Source organism: Hemiscyllium ocellatum, chromosome 1, assembly GCF_020745735.1.
Source record: "Hemiscyllium ocellatum isolate sHemOce1 chromosome 1, sHemOce1.pat.X.cur, whole genome shotgun sequence".
NCBI lineage: Eukaryota > Metazoa > Chordata > Chondrichthyes > Orectolobiformes > Hemiscylliidae > Hemiscyllium > Hemiscyllium ocellatum.
In genome coordinates, this window is record NC_083401.1 from 49,692,424 (window position 1) to 49,713,005 (window position 20,582).

General features: G+C 38.1%; 1 protein-coding gene across 1 annotated transcript in view; it reads right to left on the reverse strand.

Moving 5' to 3' along the window:
* Positions 1-20,582, reverse strand: part of lman1 (lectin, mannose-binding, 1) — a 61,495-nt gene that overhangs the window by 32,954 nt on the left and 7,959 nt on the right. Inside the window, exons 2-8 of the mRNA XM_060853481.1 lie at positions 14,044-14,198; positions 13,844-13,951; positions 10,756-10,817; positions 9,317-9,416; positions 5,785-5,908; positions 5,599-5,657; positions 257-389 (exon numbers count right to left, since the gene is read on the reverse strand). Coding sequence (XP_060709464.1) covers positions 257-389; positions 5,599-5,657; positions 5,785-5,908; positions 9,317-9,416; positions 10,756-10,817; positions 13,844-13,951; positions 14,044-14,198 — 741 coding nt within the window. The remainder of the gene's footprint in view (positions 1-256; positions 390-5,598; positions 5,658-5,784; positions 5,909-9,316; positions 9,417-10,755; positions 10,818-13,843; positions 13,952-14,043; positions 14,199-20,582) is intronic.

The window sequence follows — 20,582 nt, forward strand, 5'->3', positions numbered from 1 at the left end:
AGTCTTCTGACATGCACTTGAAGGATGGACTTTTAAGTGATGTAATTTGTGCCTGGAAGTTTTCGATAAACGCTATCGCATTAATCAGAGACATAAAACTCAGCTCACCCAGTACCCCTCCGTTCAGGGAAAAATAATTTACATTAAAATTAGAAACATTTCCTTCAACTATAAATGACAAGATTGCGAAACCCAACAGTTCACCAAGATGAAACCAGATTGTTTTCTTTTAAAAAACAAAAAAAATCCTCCCAACCTGCTTCTCCTTGCATATCAGGATGATCTTTTTGAAACTCTTCTTTCTTTTTATCAAGTTCCTGTTGGAAATTTTCATACTCCTCTCGATATTTCTCTTTTTCTTCTTGGGGAATTGTCAAATCAGCAGGCTCCTATAATCAGATATCAATAATTTTTTCCATTTTAGAGTGTAATATAGGGACATTAATTCAAAAATCACACTGGCTAAGTTACTTATGAGTTTAAAGTTTGTGAGAAGATTTTAACCAACTAGCCACGAAACGACATGACCAGCTATCCTTAGTAGCCACACACGCAGATGACAAACAACATGAATTCGACTGGGACAACACTACTATTATAAGACAAGCCAAACAGAGAACAGCCAGGGAATTCCTAGAGGCATGGCACTCATCCACAGATTCAATCAATAAGCACATTGACCTGGACCCAATATACCGACCACTGCAACTGACAGCTGGAACTGACAACCAGAAGTGGCAGATTCAAACCACTACAAATGCCGGAGAAAAGATCACAGAAGCGCTTCACAGGAGGCTCCCAAGCACTGAGGATGTCACCTAGACAGGGGACGAAACGTCTGCAACACAATTTCCCAGCTCTGCAAACAGAACTACTTATGAGTTAGTTACATTGCCACAGCAACTGTACAGAGGAACAACAGTTCCATAGTTCTGCAAATGAGTATAAAGCACAAGAATGCTCATTAGAAAAATATTTACAGTCAACCATGGCTTGATAACTAAATAAATCATGAGACAGTGTATCAAATCATACCTGTAAAAGGACAACCCCAATTCAATTTACAGTCTGCTGAATCAGCTGACTTCAACCAACAAAGCAGTGAAGTGGTATAATGGACAATAAATAGAGTAGTTTTTATGGATTTGCACTGAGGACAGCATTGTTCATATTGGGGAATAAGATCTTAGAATAAGCTGTTAACACTGGGGAAGAAGTATGGAGAAAAAAAAGTTTGAATTCAGATATGTGGTGTTAACTAGAATGAGATATTAATTTAGCCATTGATAACAGTTCATTCTTTGAAGCCAAAATTCTAATGTTCTTAAAAGACCCTATGACTGCTAACAGATCTGGTTTCCCTCCTATTTGCACAAAATGGTTGTGAAAATGCAGCAAATAAATGCAGTAATAACTTGTATTGTCTGAGATTGAAACACTAAATGCATTTTCCAAAGAAAAAAATCAAAGTACAGATTGCAAAATTCAAAAGGATTATTAGGTAAAGAGCAATTATATGCCAAAAATAGAATGTTTCAGTAATACACTGTTGCGTTGATTTTATCCAAGCAATTACCATTAACTTCCAGACTTAAAAATGGATACGTGCCTTCACTTACAGCTATATTCACTATAAATTTGAAAAAAATAATTATTTTTCTAGTATTAATTAATAAGAATATGGATTTTTTTTTCTTCCACATGGTAGTTGCTACAGCTTACACTCATATTAGGTATGCTGGCGTGGAATTCATACTTGTGCAACCTTGAACATTGAGGTCAGGTCAGATGCAATCTCTCCACCAATGCCTTCAGCATAACACAACTTGCGCAAATTTGAGATTATACAGCTTACTTAGATAGTACAGGGTAGTAGAGCAAATAAATAGCATTCTAATTTCATGCTTCAGTTCTGCAGCTGACTACTGCTTTGGAATTCTTCAATTCTACTGCTCAATAGCTCAACTGCCAAAATCATAAAGGTCGCCATAGTGAGTGGTAACTTAAAAAATAAATAAATTAAGGGCTCTTGAAGAACAGGAGAAATATCCTCACCCCTGAGCAAGGAGCTTTGGATTCAACTCCCACTTGCTCAGGTGCTTGATCTTTGATATGCAATAGTTTTATCATTAATGAATGCCCCACTGTCAACATCCTGGAGGTTACTATTGGTCAGAAATTCAACTGGACTAGCCATACAAATAAAAGATGGCTACAAGTGTATGACAAACACAAGGAATACTGCAGTGAATAACCCAAAGCCGGTCCACCATCGGAGTCAAAAAGTGTGGTGCTAGAAAAGCACAGGCAACCTTTCAGGAGCAGAACATTCAACATTTCTAACATAAGCCCTTCATCCATCTCAAAGGCACGGGAGGATGATAAAATACTCCCCTACTTGACTGGATGGATGTAATACCAATAAACATTTAAGCAGCTTGACACATGCAGAGTGTTTAGATTAGAATAGATTAGATTACTTACAGTGTGGAAACAAGTCCACACCGACCCGCCGAAGCGCAACCCACCCATATCCCTACCCTACATATACCCCTTACCTAACACTACGGGCAATTTAGCATGGCCAATTCACCTGACCCGCACATCTTTGGACTGTGGGAGGAAACCGGAGCACCCGGAGGAAACCCACGCAGACACGGGGAGAATGTGCAAACTCCACACAGTCAGTCGCCTGAGTCGGGAATTGAACCCGGGTCTCAGGCGCTGTGAGGCAGCAGTGCTAACCACTGTGCCACCGTGCCGCCCACAAAGCATTCAGAACAAAGCAACTTGCTTGACTGGCACCACATCCACAAGAATCCACTGCCTCAACCACCAACACTCAGGATAAGCTAGGTCTGAAAACAGCTATTTACAGCACAAGGATCGCAGTATTTCAAGGCAGCAGCTCACCACTACTTTCTCAAAGGCATTAATGGACAGACAATAAACACTAGCCAGCCAGCGAGGCCCACATCCCAGAGTGAATAAAAGAAAAGGAAATCTGAGTAAGGTGATTCGAAAATATTTTTTAAAAGTTTAGACTTCCAGTTACTAACTGAAAGGATAAGAAATAAGTTATTTATATTAACATGTTTTAAGACTTAACCGTCAGGCTAAAAAAGGTAAAAACAAGGACTGCAAATGCTGGAAACCAGAGTCTAGATCAGAGTGGTGCTGGAAAAGCACAGCAGGTCAGGCAGCATCCGAGGAGCAGGAAAATTGATGTTTCGGGCTAAAGCCCTTCATCAGGAATAGACGAATAGAGCTCTATTCCTGACGAAGGGCTTTTGCCCGAAACGTCAATTTTCCTGCTCCTCAGATGCAGCCTGACTTGCTGTGCTTTTCCAGCACCTGTCAGGCTAAAAAGCACAATTGACTAACCACCTTTTGGAAGTAACTTATACTTTAAAGCATACGGCAGAACGTTCCTTTTTAGCACAACTGCAAAATAGAACTTAAGAATATTTTAAACTTTCATTTAAGTAGACATTCAATTTTCCCAGACACAATCAGTCCAAAGCAATTCTTCACTCAAGGGTTCACTACTGATCTTTTCCTTTCCCAGTTGGAAACTTTTACATTGTGCATTTTCTCGGAGATGTCTCCCTCTAATTAAAGCTAGGAAAGCCTTCCAGCCTCATTTTAACTTGTCATATATTTGGTCATCCCAAATCAGAGCTTGAGCTTTCAGCCACATTCCTGCACAGTGAACTACAACTGCCCTGCTGCCATAGCTGCTCTGTCTCCAGGATCTGAGTTTACAAGATCCAGCTAGAAATACAAACCAATTGATTCCCAGAACAAAAGACAAATTGTTGGAAAAGCACAGCAGGTTTGGCAGCATTTTCTGCATTAAAAAAGTCTTCCTAGTTGCTATAGTTTCTGAGGAATGGTCACTGGACCTGAAACATTAACTCTGATTTCTATCCACAGATGCTACTAGTCCTGCTGAGCTTTTCCAGCAATTTGTGCTTTTGCTCCAGGAATAAATTGGTTTGGTGTTTATAGCTGGATCTTATAAACTCAAAACAGATAATCTATCAGGATTTCTGCATTTGTTTCTGATTTCCAGCATTAGCATTTCTTTCAGTTTTTAGTTGAATGTTTATATTTCCCTTCAATACTAATTTGCAGTAAACAGTTAAACAGGCAGTCCCTCCCATTCAAAACACTAATAGCACTGAAAGAACAATTAAGGAAATCAGAATAAGTGAAAATAAATCTGAAACAAAAATTAGGAGATCATTAGGATGACAATAATGGTTCAAAGTCCATTATTACTGTAATATTTTACAGGCAATTCCAAAGGTCAAGCAATTTATTATTTAAACGTTTTACTCAGTACATGAAGTGTAATTAGTTAGTCCATTCAGGCAATTCAAAAATTTAATTTGCTAGACAATGAATATCATTAATGGTTTAGAGGAGGGAACTAAATGCTTATCTCCACAACTCAAGGCTGCATGGAAAATTGAATGGTGAGAAAAATGCAGAGAGGCTTCAGTGTGATTTGGATAAGTTGAACGAGTGGTCAAATACATGCTAGATGACGTGAATAAATGTAAGAGTATTCAAGGTGGCAGCAAAAACAGGAAGGCAGATTATTTGAAAGGCAATAGGTTGGCAAGAGGAGGTGGGGGTGAGGGAGATTTGACAACACCTGGCTGAACTTGTATACCAGTTGCTGAGTGAACGTATTCAGGTGCAGGCAGCAAATGGTATCTCGGCAAGAGGAGTGTGTGTTGTTGCAATTGTACAGATGTGGTTTCACCAAGGCCTTGAAGTACTACGTGCAGCTTTGGTCTCACATGGATAGATGTTCTGGCTGTGGAGACTGCAACAAAGGTTTATCAAATTGATTCCTGGGATAGCAGGAATGGATTATGAAAAAAGAGACTGCATTTTTTCAGACTATATTCACTGGGGTTTAGAAGAATGAGGTTGTGGCAGGCGATGAACTCAAACAGAAAATTACAACAGATCTAGACAGGGTAAAATGGATGAAGTATGTTACTGATGACCAGGGAATCCAGAACCAGAGGACACAGTCAAAGAATAAATAGTAGGCCACTTCGGACTGAAATGAGGAGAAATTTCTTCATCCAGGGAGTGGTGAGCCTTTGGAATTCTCAGCTTCGACCACTCTCTGTGGCCAAAACATTGAAATGCTTTCAATGACTAAGATATAAAGGCATTAAAAAGTATGGGGAGAAAGCAGGAACAGGGTATTGAGTTGGATAATGAGCCATAATAACAAATGGTGGATCAGGTTCGAAAGGCTGAATGGTCTATTCCTGCCCCTAATTTCCATGTTTGCATTAAAATCACCTATTTTTTAAAAAAGAAATGAATCAAATATATACTAGCTTCAAGCAAAAGAAGGTTGTACCTGATTGTAATAAAACAATATTAGGAAAAACATCCTCTACAAGCAAGTCGCCAAAACATGCTCATTTTCAGTGTTCCCATTCTCCTTCAATTTATTACTACTTCAGAATTTACTCATATTCTTAATTTTCAGTTAATACACTGTTGCATCTTGTATTTGCACATATCATGCAGCTTTTTTCAATTAACGTTCATTTTAAATCTTACCACTGGCTTGCCAGGTTCCAAAAGTCTGAATGTCAGAAAGGACAAGACGTCATGATCATCTGTGAAGAACAAATCAACATGTGAAAGTCCAATTGTGAAATTTGTAATGAGTTAACTTACTACCTAAAACAAACTTTTCTGCAGGTCTTGAAAAAAATGCACATTATGTTTATGCTAGAAACTCACCTGCAAGACCACCAGTCGCTGCAGAGATTCCAAAATAACCTTCGGGTGGAAGCATCATATTTTCTACTCTGGCACAAAGTTCATAATCATCGTTATTCGGAGTAAAGCCATTATGTAGCATAACCTACAACAGAAGACCAGGACATGTATTTTTGAGTGTCTTTTGAAGATTCTGATGACCATGTACAATAATTGGTCTAAATCTGTTTTGGTTAAATTTTAACAGATTGGCTATATTTTCTTTTCAACCTTGATGAGACATGCTGTGAATATAACTGAATAAGGTACCTTTGCTTGTCAACTGTACACAGATAAGTTGATAATATAATGCTTCTACCTAATGAAACTAGAGATCTTCAAAATACAATTTAACATCAAAAAATATAATGTATGATACACACAATGCTGAAGACCCTACACAATTCTTTTGAGGCCCCCCTTCCATTCCCGAAAATCTTTTATTAGTCAACTTAAACTATATGATTTCTAAACAGTGGAGCTTATGGAACTGCTGGACTTACTGAAATCACCTGTGTGGATTTTGGCTTTATTTTGCACTTTTTTTTAGTTCTGTTTGGGTTCAGTTTGTTGGGAAAGAGAAGTGTCAAGCTAATCCAGTCTCTCCCAGAAAACCCTTTGGGGCTCCAGATTAGGAACGCACAATCCTGATTCAAATGTTTGCCCGATAAAGGTTGCAAAAACTGAAATGAACTATATTGAACATTCCAGTGACAACATCTTGTGTTTGCTGATAATAATTTACATGTGCCAGGATGCTGACTGAAAGCCACCTTGAACACTTCATACCTTATCCTTTTTCCCTCAAAATCCAACAATTATTAGCCACAGGACGTGTTTGAAAATTGTTCTGCAGAGATTAATTTCTTTATTTTTTCATGAATTGCCTTGTGTTTTGGGATTATTTAGAATGGTGTATATAATTTAATATTCACAACCATGTCTTGATGGACTTTACACATTTTTCAACTAAGTCTTGTTTCCAAAATAAGTAAAGAATTTTGAGATAAACCTGGCTGATGGATGTGTATAATATGCCCAATATAAAATTGGCCATATCGGTAATTGCATGAGACAAGCGAGAGTGAGTCATTAGGAGGCAATTGTCCCAAGACTAAAGACTATTGCTCATCCCTAATTGCCGTAAAGGCAATTGGGAGCTGTCTTCTGAACTGCTGCAGTCCAGGGTTTACTCAAATGTTGGCATTTCATAAAGAAAATAAATTGGAGCGGTCATTATGAATCAATTGGCACCTGCTATATCTAATACAGATTTTGTCTATGATAGATTATTGATGGAAGTTCTCACTTGTCTAGTACATAGATTGATATCTTTGAAGCAAAGGTCAACCAAGAGAAGAACACTCAAATGGTATAAAATTCACAATAAATGGCAATGGTTCACAATAGTCAACATGAAGAGAAGTAGGACAACTTGCTCTCATACAGCTTTATTTCTTCACAGAGCAGGCATATAGGTTTTCATAATGTTCTATAAAAATAAAGTAGTTTAGACTCATTGAGTCAATTAGCCAGTATATGAGATAAGCCATGTTTGATAATCCTTATTTTTGATCCAGTCTTAATTTATGTCCCTGAAAACATACAAGATTGATTAAAAACCATGACATTCACAACAGAATGACCCAGTTTAACTCAATTAAACAGTTTGGAGTATTTAAGACAAGGACTTCACTTAAAATGAGAAAATACAAGGACCCTGTGTTTAATGAACATAGACATTTTGCATGAACATCAGTAAGTTGTTAGGACTGGAAATCATATGGAGATTTGCCAGATGCACATCTGCAGTACCTGACCTGAGTGGTGTTATTTTGGAACAATGGAGTCCTCAGTTGGATAAATGCTAGCAGAAGTAGAGGACCATAGATGCTACAGATCAGAGTAGAGTGTGTAGTGCTGGAAAAGCACAGGTCAGGCAGCATTCGAGGAGAAGGAGTATCAATGTTTCGAGCACAAGCCCTTCATCAGGAATGGTAAGTACATCAGAAACATCCCTGTGGAGGGACGTTCATCAGAACAGATGCAACAAAGACTGAGAAACTAGGAGAATGGAATGGAGTCCATACAGAGCGGAGGGGGTGAAATGGTGTAGTCATGGCAACTATAGTGAGTTGGATTTTGAAGAAAGAAATGGTGGTGGCAAGGTGGAGAGTTCCTCTAACTTAATTAAACTCTCGAATGGAATAACTAGCTTAAATCTAGAGAGGTCATGACAGGAGACTACAGCCCCTTGGTGTAATCCTCTTACGCAGTGTGGGAAATAAGGGTCACTTCTAGTCTCTCTGATGACCACATGTGCAAGATATGTGTCCAGTTGCAGCTATTGGCTAACTGCTTTCCCGAACTGGATCTGCAGGTGGATTCACTGTGATGCTAAGGATATTTAGCGAGGTGGTCACACCACAGGTGAGGAGTAGACAGGCTGAAAGAGAATGGGTAGCCAAAGTAATAGGTTCAAGAAGGGCATGCAGGAGTAGTCTGTGGTCATCCCTGTCTGAAATAGATGTATGGCTTTGAGTATTATTGGAGGGCGGGGAGGGCAGAGAAGGCCTCTGAAGGGAACGCAACATCAGCCAATTTATGGCACCATGGGTGGCTTTGCTGCACAGATGGGGAGGAAAACGAGTTCAGGGTTATAGTGATAGGCAATTCAATAGGAGGGCACACAAACAGGTGCTTCAAATGTGGTATGTTGCCTTCCTGTGCCAGGGATGTCACGGAGTAGCTTCAGGACATTCTGGAGTGGGAGAGTGAACAGACAGTGGTCATGGCACACACAGGTACCATTGATTCAGGTACACAAAGGGATGAGGACCTGAAAGCTGAATAAAGGAAGTTAGGATATAAATTAAAATACAGAATCTCAAATGCAGTAATCTCAGATTAGGCTTTACTGAATTCCATGTTGACAACATCAACCACTTTTCCCTCAACAATCATCTTTGTCATTTGCTCAAAAAACTCAATCAAGTTAGTGAGGCACAACCTCCCCTGGACAAAACTACACTTATCACAAATCATTCCATTTGCTTCTACGTGCTTATGGATCTTGTTCCAATAATTTCCCTACCACTGAGGAGGTTCACAGGCCTGTAATTTCCTGGATTATCTAATACTATTTGTTTCTCATAGATTGAGCTCCATTTCAGCAAATCAAAGTTTGCAGATTGTACCAATTCAGGCAAGGAAATAGAATCAAATTAAACAGGCCAGAAAGTATCAAATGAAATGCACAAAATATAGCCAACTACAAACATAAAAAGAATAGAATTGTAAAACATACTGCGTGATTAAGGTTTAAATAGCTACACTCAAAGAACTAGTCCTGTACCAAAATCACAAGATTGAATGAGCTATTTCCACAAACCGGTTGATGCTGTCGTTTACCATGGATTTCCCCACAAACCACTAATTGCTCACAGCGGATTTTTGATATAAGACAGAAACCAAGGTGACAATCATTTTAGTATGTTCAAAATAAGAGACTTACCGTCAGTATTTTTTTGTAGTAGATAATTCTAGCTCTTACAGCGTAAGGCTTGTTCCTGAAGTCTCTCAGACACGAGCCTAATGCTTGCGTTGCACCATCACTATAGAAGCAAGTAAATTATTGTATTGTTAAAACACAAGTAGTAAGCTAAATCATTTGAGGAATAGAACAGAAGTCAAACCCATCAAAAATAAAGTTGGGATCAACTTTCATACGCTTCCTTACATTTTGATTTATAAGCATTCAAAATTTAGGTATTCAGTTTTATTTGCTGCTTTTTGTCCTATCCAAAAATTTAAAGAAAGCTTCTTAAAAAAAATTCATTGTTTGCATATGCAATCACATCACAATTAATCACTGAGCAGAGGTAATTTGTGAGGAAATCAATTGTTTGCATCAATTTTCATATCTTAGTTGGGTAATTCTGAAGAGGCACAGCATTCTTGGCTCTAGTTCATGTTTCATTAACATTTGAGTTAGAATGAAACATTGAACTTAATTGCAACCATAGTATGACAAGTTCACAAACTACATCATTTTGTACACTTACAGACTGCAAAATGACCAAAGACAGCTGCACTTAAATACATACAAAATCACAGGGAAACCAACCAGCAGGCTTTAGCTTGAAAACATGGCTGATACCACTTTCTGCCCAGACAAAGACTAGCAGATCTTGTGCTCAACAGTATCACAGAGGAGTCTACAGCTGCTGGCAAAGAGAGCCAGTACAAAGGCAAGTAAATGTGCAGGTCATGGGATTAGAGGGTTTCCAGCAGACAAACCACAGCCAGATGATGCTGTCCAGTCCCTCAATCAGGCATGGACTGCATTTGATCAAAGGCCCACTGCTCCCAAAGAGACGAGGTGCATTCAGGACCGAAGCTATTCGGAGCTCTCGTGGTGCCCTGCCCTCCTGCTGCTGTGCAAGTCCTGGTGACACTTAAATAGTCGTTGTCTGGAACTTCAGTTTGATAATAGGAGGGAAGGTCCTCCTTAGTATTGTGTTAGAAGTTCAATTTAGACTACAAATTTATGCTGAGCAACGTCAAAAGGATTTGGATTCAAGTCTGAGACAAGATCTTGAACAATGGAACAAAGCTGTTTGCTTCAATACCAAGATATTTACTAGAAAATAGTTAGTAAATTTGACCATGTAAAGCAGCCAAACTCATTCATATCAACAGCCTCTTTGTTGAAGACCTTTTTAAATATATTCTGAGTTGTACGTGTGCAAGTCATGTTTTTCAGAAATGACTGTGCAAAAATGAATTAAGCATTCAATGAATCAAATACATGCTATCTCAGGCATTCAGCTTCAAGCACTTCCAAGTCTGATAATCACTAATCACCCTCAAATCATCACCAAATAACATGCTTCAGTCAAAACAGAATCTACATTAATGTAAAAAGTTGCAGAAATTACTTTATATACTTACTTTTGATGATCATAGAGATATTGCCCATTGTTTCCAACAACAAGCACTACTGGGTTATTCTTCTGCAAATCAAAAATAAACTTTCAGGTTAACTTTTCTTATTGTGTAAAATTTCTAGACAACTTCAGATCTCAAATTGGAATATTCAAGATGTAAATAACAAATACACAACATCTTCAATTCACTGGTGAAACAAAGATTTTACATCAGCATTTCAACATAATTAAAAAATAATATGTAATCGGTGTGTTTAATATTCTAAAGAAAGTCTTTTACCACTGCTAAACAACTTGGTGCTGGCTAAGAAACTTAATTGTAAAGCATAAAATTATTAAAACAAACACTTAAGATCAAGTCAAAAACAAATTTACACAACTTAAGAGTCAAATCTAGAGATATCAAACAATAGAATTCAATGCACCTTCAAGTATGGCACACAAGATAGATAGACTCTACAGTCATAGATGAGGGATCATTTCATCTGGAACCTTATTCATCACACTAACAAACTACACAAGAAATAGGAGTACAGCCTGCTCAACTGTTCAGCATGATCTTGGGTGCCAACCTCTCATTCTTGTCTAATTTGTATGCCTTTGAGATATCATAAATCCATCTATCCCAGCCTTGAATAATCGGACTTCTCCACCTTGGAGGGTTGTGGATGGTGAAAGATACATAAACCTTCAATTGAAGCAACATTTCCTCATCTGAATCCTAAATGATAAGTCCTTTATCCAGCCGGTATTTCAGATTCTTTGGCCAATGTAAACACTCTTCAGTATCAATTCTCTCAAGCTCTTATATAGAGTCATAGAGATTTACAGCACCCAAACAGACCCTTCAATCCAACTTGTCCATGCTGACCAGATATGCTAACCTAATCTTGTCCCATTTACCAGCACTTGTCCCATATCCCTCCAAACCCTTTCTATTCATATACCCATCTGGATGCCTTTTAAATGTCACAATTGTACCAGCCTCTACCACTTCCTCTGGCAGCTCGTTCCATACATGCACCACTCTTTGTATAAAAAGCTTATACAAAGAGCCTTAGGTCCCTTTTAAATCTTTCTTCTCTCACCCTAAACCTATGCCCTCTAGTTCTGGACTTCCCAACCCCAGGAAAAAGACCTTATTTATTTACCCTCATGATTTTATAAGCCTCTATAAAAGGTTACCCCTCAGCCTCCGACGCTCCAAGGAAAACAGTCCCAGACTATTCAGCCTCTCCCCCTTAGATCAAATCCTCTAACCCTGGCAACATCCTTTTAAATCTTTTTTCAACCCTTTCAATGTTTCAATTAGATCATCTAATGCTCTTCTAAACATGAGGTGGATAGATCTGATACACTCGCAGGTCCCTTATCACAGAGCAACTCTCCCATTTTAGAGATCGGTTTGTAAATCATCCTGAAAGAGCTGTGCATCTGATAAAATATATGCCTCATAGCAACAAAAGGCAGCTTCATTCAGAAAATTAAGTATTTTACTTTGAAAGTTTAAGTCTATCGATAAAAAAAATTTCAAAATGTGACAACATGGTGATTCAGTGGTTAGCATTGCAGCTTCTCAGTGTCAGGGACCTGGATTCAATTCCAGCCTCAGGTGACAGTCTGTGTGGAGTTAGCACATTCTTCCTGTGTCTGCATGGGTTTCCTTGTGTACTCCAATTTTCTCCCGCAGTCCAAAATTTGCAGATTAGCTGGATTGGCCATGCTAAGTTGCCCATAGTGTCCAGGGATGCATAGGTCAGGTGGACAGCAAAGTTACAGTGAAAGGGTAGGGGAGTAAGTCTGGGTGGAATGCTGTTTGGAGAACTGGTGTAGACCTAGTGGGCCGAATGACCTTTTTCCACACTGAATGGATTCTATGGATCAAATGCTTGTGGATTCAATAGAACATCTGATACAGAAAAAGTATGTTGGGGGTTTCTTTTTATACATTCAAAATTAAATTTAATGACACAATCATACAGTTAGACAATAAAATGTACCAAAAAAACTAGGCCATTCAGCCCATCGTGTTTGCAGCAGATAAAATAATCCATTCCCCCTCAAACCTGGACAAGTTCATATCTCTGTATGATCTTCATTTCAGAACTGCTAGAAGTTGAACCTTTGGATCTTGCACTCAACAGAACTAGGGCTTGAGAAACAGACTTGAAAAGAAGCACCATTTTATGTAGCATGAGACAGGGTAGTATTGGTTGGGTCATCATTAGCACGTAGATGCAACAAGAACTGTTAACGCTAAGCTTCCTGCCTGATCTGAGAATTCCAATTGGTCAGATCATTGAAAAGGGATGCAGCCGAGTCCATGGCCCATTTTTTTGAAGAAAGGTGCAATGTATGTACAAACTCCTTTGGCCAGTGTGATGCCAGGTAAGTATGTCTGAATGACTAACAGACTGCAAACAAACACATCCCATGCCACTCGAGCTCAACCATTGTATGCTTTCTTGCCTCAAAAGAAAATCCAATAGATGCGACTCTACAACTGGAAATCATTTATTAAGCAACTGGACTGTGCCAGCCAGACTTATAATATGATGCATTTGCATATGATAGAAACTATACACACAAATACTCAGAAACCTGTTTTATGTAGGCAAAATGCAGACTGCTCACAATGGATTAATATTCTTGTCTGTTAACACGTGAACTCTGAAAAACCTGAAGATCCATAATTGGTGGAATTAGCGAAAACTGAAGCAATGAAAAAATATAAAATCAAACCCTTACCACTTCTGGATTAAAACTGAATAAATCTTATTGTTATAGCAAAATACAAATGCTGTTGAACAAAGTTTCTTGAAGACTGAGTAGTATTATTTTTGGGGAAAGAGAATCAGGGATATTGCATAAAGGGTGAATTAGAGATGTCCAGTTGTTACTTTTGTGTCTAGCAGAGTAGGCTCAATGGCCTATATGGCTTACTCTTGTTTGAATTTCATTTCTTTATTAAATACTGTTGAATGGTATACTCATAACTGCCTAATGCAGGGAACATATGTTTACAAAATATTTTACTGCTTTACTAATTGCTTCTTTGTTTGTGAAATATAGTCAACTGAATTTAGACATACCTTTCCATCATTGTCAAAGGAATCAAAAAAAATACCAACACCATTCCATAAATCAGCTGCTCCAAAAACTGGGCCATCTAATCCTTGATCTACTGTGTACCAGATTGCCTAAACCGAGAGAGATGGCAAAAATAGTGCATTACAATTTCAAACATCTCAATCAATCTGAACAGTATTCTGCTAAAGTAACAGATCATTACCAAACCATCAGCTCCAACCCGTCCTCTCCCTGTCACACGGAAAGTAACTTCAATTTCCCAGTTTTCAAAACTAAATTTGCTTTTTGTCCAAACAGATCCTTTCTGACTTTTCAGTGATGGTGTTATACGGATTTGATCAGCACTTGGTATTGCATCTAAACAAAAAAATAAAAGAAAATCTCTTGACATATGCAGTTACAAAAGGACAGTTAAACATTTAACCTAACTAAATCATTTTTTCCATGGATAACAATTCTTGATGTCAGCAACAAACTACAACATAAATCCCCTCACAGAAAACTCTGAATATTCATTGCTCAAAAAAAAGATGCAAAAACATCATGGAGTTAAATAGTTCACAATGTCCAACATGTTGAAGTAATACAAATTACAAGACTCAAGAAGTAAAAGCTTGCTTTAAATTTGACTGCTATTGAAAAAGTGTACTTGCCGCAAACAGGAGATCCACGAGTCCATTTATACAATGAAGCCAAAAAAGGAATCAGTAGCAGTATGTTAAGAGCAGTTATTTTTGGGACTTTACAGTAAATACCAGTGATATTTAGGCTTACCAGGGACTCTGCTACCTCACATTTCAGTAAAGCCTGGAATTCATGCTTAAATTATTTATGAAGCTTTTTTTAGAACTGGAAAAAGCGATCTGCTCGTAGCACAGCTGTTTAATTTGGTTCAGATGTTACACTTAGATGTCTGCCTGTAAAACAAACACCAGCAGCTACAGTCAATGATGTGGCACTGTTCTTCCATTGATTATTTAATGGAGAAATGCATGAAGATGCATGGCACTACAGATTTCATGTGACATGTTCTCAAATTTTAAAATATTTAGAATTTTTTCATTTAACTGACACAATATTGGCCAAAGATATCACACTGAAAGAGAATTTTTAATGCAAACAGTTTTTAAGTTTGATTACTACCAAAATAAAAATACATTCTTGCAATAACAATCCAGGTTTCATACTGGACTACTGTGTTGAAAGGTTCATGATATATCATCATTTGGAAATCTGGGTTCAAAAGTGAACTGAATAGTGCATACCTTTATGTTTAAGAGGGGTACGTATGCACAAGTAATAGTGTCCCTACATCTGGATAAGGAGGCTCAGGCTTAAGTCCTACTTGCTCCAGAAGTGTGTGAGAACATCTTTGAACATGTTGGTTAGATAATATATATTTATAGCTTTACGTTTAATTTGTATTTCAACTCAATGAACAAGGGGAGGCAGTTTTAGTTTCAAATGAGTTCTAAGAATGGTGTAGCATTGACTGGAAATTTGCTTATATGTATTAAAATTAGGATCTTATAATATTTGATGTTAACAGTTCAGTGCTTAGAAACTGAGACAGAACAAAGAAATATTTGGGAAATTCCCTAGCAACAACATGTACTATGACAAAGAAGACAAAAAAAAATTCTTTTAGAAGGTCAGAACCATCCAAAAAGGTCAGTGCAAGTGTGCAGGTGTTTTGCAGGCAGGTGGGTGGAGGTTGGAGAGGTATAGAGAGAAAAGGAAAGCAGGTCAGCAAGAAAATGCCTGTGACTTATCAAGTCTACTTTAGTAGTTTCCAAAACAATCAAGTCAGAAGAAAAACCTTGAGTGGCTTAAAGTCAGAAGGAGAAAAGCTCCAAAAATAGCAAAGTATGGAAGAGGAGTTTAAGGAATCCATGTTAAGAAATATATTAGCTATTGTATATTAGCAGTTAGGTGTCTCGGGAGGCAAGTAAATAAATTCATTGAGTGAATGCAGAAGTTTGTCTAAAGGCAACCCATTATAGCCATGGTTAAGGAAGCAAGTGTTTGTAGTGAAAATGCACCCAAATTGGTTTCGTTTTTTTTCTTGACATCATGCATATTTTGACAGTGTATTTCCATAAGATTTATTAACCCAAACAGAAACCAACTGTTATTTCACCAGTATCATCTATTAAGATACACTGTGTTGATAAATGTTTTAAAAAAGTGACCAAATCCAAGGATGGGATTAATCTTTGGGCTCAGCTATTGCCCACTTTACCAATGGGTTTGGCGATTTTGAAATTGATGAAAAAAGGACTGCAAAATAAATCTTTAGAAAATGTCTCACCATAGAAGCAGACTGCATGAAGTGTAGATATTGAGATCACTTTTTTTTGTCATGTATCAAACTTTCAAACAGCATCCAATGGTTCCTGTGGCATACAGGGAACTGCCTCTGTCTGAGCCAGGGGACTATGGTTCAAATCCCACCTGCTCCAAAGGTGTAATAACATCACCGATTTGAAAGATTATTCAAATTATATCCACATAGGTGGGATGCAGGAACCATTTTAGTATTCATGAATTCAATAGAAAAGACCGACACTTCTGCCACAATATCTCAAGCTTATTTGTTTATCCTGTTTTTGTTAAGCCCAGAGAGGCTAATTTATTCCCACTTTTCAATGTCATAACAAGATAAAATGGCTGTAATACTTGATCAATATCATGCAGAAATGCTGAAAATAAAAAGGAGTTGGAGAAAGCTTTCTTTGAACTTGTTCTGCCATTGAGTTGATTGCCCAACTCAATAGCCTGATCTTGATTTTCCTTGTTCTTTTTCATCCCTCTAACCCCCAAGTACTACATCCATCTCCTTCTTGAAATCAGAATATTTTGGCCTCAACTGCCTTCTGGTGTAGCAAATTCCACAGGCTTGCTACTGTTTGGCTGAAAAAAATTCTTGTCTCAGTCCTAAATAACTGTGACCCCTGTTCTGGACCGGCACCTCCCCACCCATCAAGACCTGTTTGATTTTTTACAGTTTCCCCTCTCATTCTTCCGAACTCCAGCAAATATAATCCTAACCAATTCAACCTCTTCTTCTTCATTAGTCCCGTCATCCCAAAAATCAGTATGGTAAACCTCTGCTGTACTTTCTCTACAGCAACAACATCCTTTCTTGGTTAAGAACACAATCTGCACGTAATATTCAAGGTGTGGTCTCATGAAGGCCCTGTATAACTGCAACAAGACATCCTCACTCCTGTATTCAAGTCATCTCACTATGAAGGACACTCACTGATTATTGTTAGTTGTATATTTTGACTGCTTGGAGTTGCTTGGTTGTTGCTGCAAATGTGTTGCTGGTCAAAGCACAGCAGGTTAGGCAGCATCTCAGGAATAGAGAATTCGACGTTTCGAGCATAAGCCCTTCCTGATGAAGGGCTTATGCTCGAAACGTCGAATTCTCTATTCCTGAGATGCTGCCTAACCTGCTGTGCTTTGACCAGCAACACATTTGCAGCTGTGATCTCCAGCATCTGCAGACCTCATTTTTTACTCGTTGCTTGGTTGTTACCTGCCACAAAATCTACCAACTTATCATGGAGTCATAGGATCATAGAGATATACAGCATAGAAACAGACCCTTTGGTCCAACTTGTCCTTGTTGACCAGATATCCTAAATAAATCAAATCCCATTGACCAGCATTTGGCCTTTATTCCTCTAAACCTTTCCTATTCATATACCCATCTAGATGCCTTTTAAAATGTTGTAACTGTACCAGCCACCCACCAGTTCTTCTGGCAGCTCATTCCAAACATGATGGTGAAGAAGTTGCCCCTTAGGTCCCTTTTAAATCTTTCCCCTTAGACCTATGCCCTCCTAGTTTTGGAATCCTCCCACTCCAAGGAAAATATCTCATCTATTTACCCTCTCCACGTCCCTTATGATGTCATAAACCTCTGTAAGTCACTCCTCAGACTCCGAAGTTCCAGGGAAAATAACCGCAATGTATTCAGCCTCTCCTAATAGCTCAAACCCTCCAACCCTGGCAACATCTTTGCAAATCTTTGCTGAACTCTTTCAAGATTCACAACATCCTTCCTATAGCAGGGAGACCAGAATTGTACGCAGTATTCCAATAGTGGTCTAACCAATGTCTTGTACAACTGTAACATAACCTCACAATTCCTATACTCAATGCACTGATCAATAAAAGGTAAGCATACCAAGCGCCTTCTTCACTCTCTTATCTATTTGTGATTTTTTTCAAGAAATGATTAACCTGCTCTCCAAGTTCTCTTTGCTCAGCAACACTCCCCAGGACCTTACCATTACATAAGTCCTGTCCTGATTTGCCTTTCCAAGATGCACCACCTCACATCTGCCACTCTTCAGCCTACTGGCCCATCTGATCAAGATCCCGTTGTACTCTGAGGTAACCTTCTTTGCTGTCCATTACACCTCCAATTTTTGTGTCATCTGCAAATTTATTTTTTGATTTCAACCAAGAAATTCTAAATCAAAAATATGAATGTTTAATATCTCAATCTTTACAATAAAGCAAAACACTCCTGAATTTGACAATTGTTGTAATCAGAATATATCAATAATATTTCAGATTTTAAAATAGGAGAAGGTACTGATCTTTAATTTATTCTTTAGTCTGGAAGTGCACATATTTCTGGTAAAAAAAATTTTGCCCTTGCCTAGTGGTTTAAAGATTTTGGGTGACCTATCTTCCCTGACCACTGAATTCTTGTTTTTTTTTGCTCCATATAGCTGATGTCAAGCTGAAAATAATGTAGTCAAGTTGTTGTGCCAAAGAATTGTGTCATTTGTAAAGTACATCATTGTGAAGCCTGCTTTGTTGTTAGATATGAATTAGACATGGAACAGAATGAAATATTTGTTTCATGTTCTAGCTGACCAGTAACTGAGTTTAAAAATTTCTAATGAAAGATTAATGATTTTAAACATTAAATTGTCTCAGCACAGACACTTCTAGTGTTTACAATTTTCAATTCAGATTTCAAGTATTCACAGAATTTTGCATCTCTGACATTTAGATTTGTGTAACAAGAATATGTATCTATTATTGTTTGGGTCTCTCTCCCAGGTCTTTCCTGGAAATTACGAGCTTTTGTGACTTCATGAACTCCACTCATCTTTCTAAGCTTCACCAACATTGAAGTTACATAGTGAAAAATCTTACACATGTTAATGTGGAGATTAGGTTTCCCTTGATTAACTGGGACTCCCAAATTTGTCATGGAACAGTGCAGGTAATTAGGGTGTTTGGTCAATTTAAGAGTTCACATGTCACAATGAACGGTCAGTTGAACATCAACTTAACTACTTCTATGACGTGAAGGAGCCGGTGTTAAACTAGGATGGACAAAGTTAAAAATCACAACACCAGATTATAGACCGACAATTTATTTGGAAGCACCAGCTTTTGCAGCACTGCTCCTTCATCAGGTGGTCATGGAGTATAAGATCATATGTCACAGAATTTATCGCAAAAGTTTACAGTGACAGTGATATATTGAACAATCCTGGATTGTTAAATCATTCACCCTTAAGGATTCAGCTTTTGGTTCATTCATATGTCAATCCCAGAACTTCTTTTAAGTCACCTTCGAGATAACTTAAGGTTTTATAACAAAAGGTGACATCGCGGCTCAGACAATGCATTAAAGGTGCGAGGTCAGAGTCTGTCTGTATCCCACCTTTGAGTCAGAGTGGTTCTATTTCCAAAGTGGAATTTACAAAGTATTACATGTATTGACTGCCTGCAATGTCTTCTGGCAGATTGTGCAATCTTTGAGTAAAATAGAATGTATCTGCAAATTCTGTTGATTGATGTGCACGGTGTCCTTTCACTGCAATCACCAGACACACTCTCATACATGCATACGTGCACACATCTCATGCACATGCACACGCATGTGCAAGTGCACACAAACACACACGGGGTGAATTTGTATTTGCAGAATAATATTTGCAGATACATTCTATTTTGCTCAAAACATGCACAATCTGCAGGCAGACAATACATGTAATATTTTCTTTAATGTTGTGAGATTTTAATCTTTAACTACTTCTAGTTCATACTGATATACAATACTTCATTAGTGTGAACAGAATAATTATCATTAACTTCCAAAACACTCGCCGGTGTTGCTTCCAAATTTCTGTCACCATGACACTGGGTTGCATTTTAGTAACCACCTTCTTCAAATCATTGGAGAATGCCAGCATATGGTCAGCTTCATTCATAGATCAATGTAGTCACATTGTATGGGATTACCACAAAAAGTCACTTTCAGAGCATGATTAGTTTTGTTGTTGCAAAATGGAATGCAGTGAAATGTTGACGAGACTTCGGATTTTATTTCCAGAAATCTTCTGTGAAGCTATTCACTTTTTTAAAAAAAATTCTGGTGGTGTAGGTGCTGCAGGCTAGGTCAAACCCCTAATTGTCCTGGAGAAGACAGTGGAGAGCTATCTTTTTGAACTGCTGCAATCTTTGCAGTATAGGGACACCCACTGCACTGTTAGGAACACAGTTCCATTAATTTGACCCAATGACAAAAAAAAATGGAAATATAGTTCCAAGTCAGGATGGTACAAGACTCGGTGGAGAACGTACAGGTGGTGTATCTGCTGTCTTTGTCTGGAACCATAGAATCCTTACAGTATGGAAAGAGGCCATATGGCCCATTGAGTTATGCACTGATCCTTTGAAGAGCATCCTATCCAGATCAAG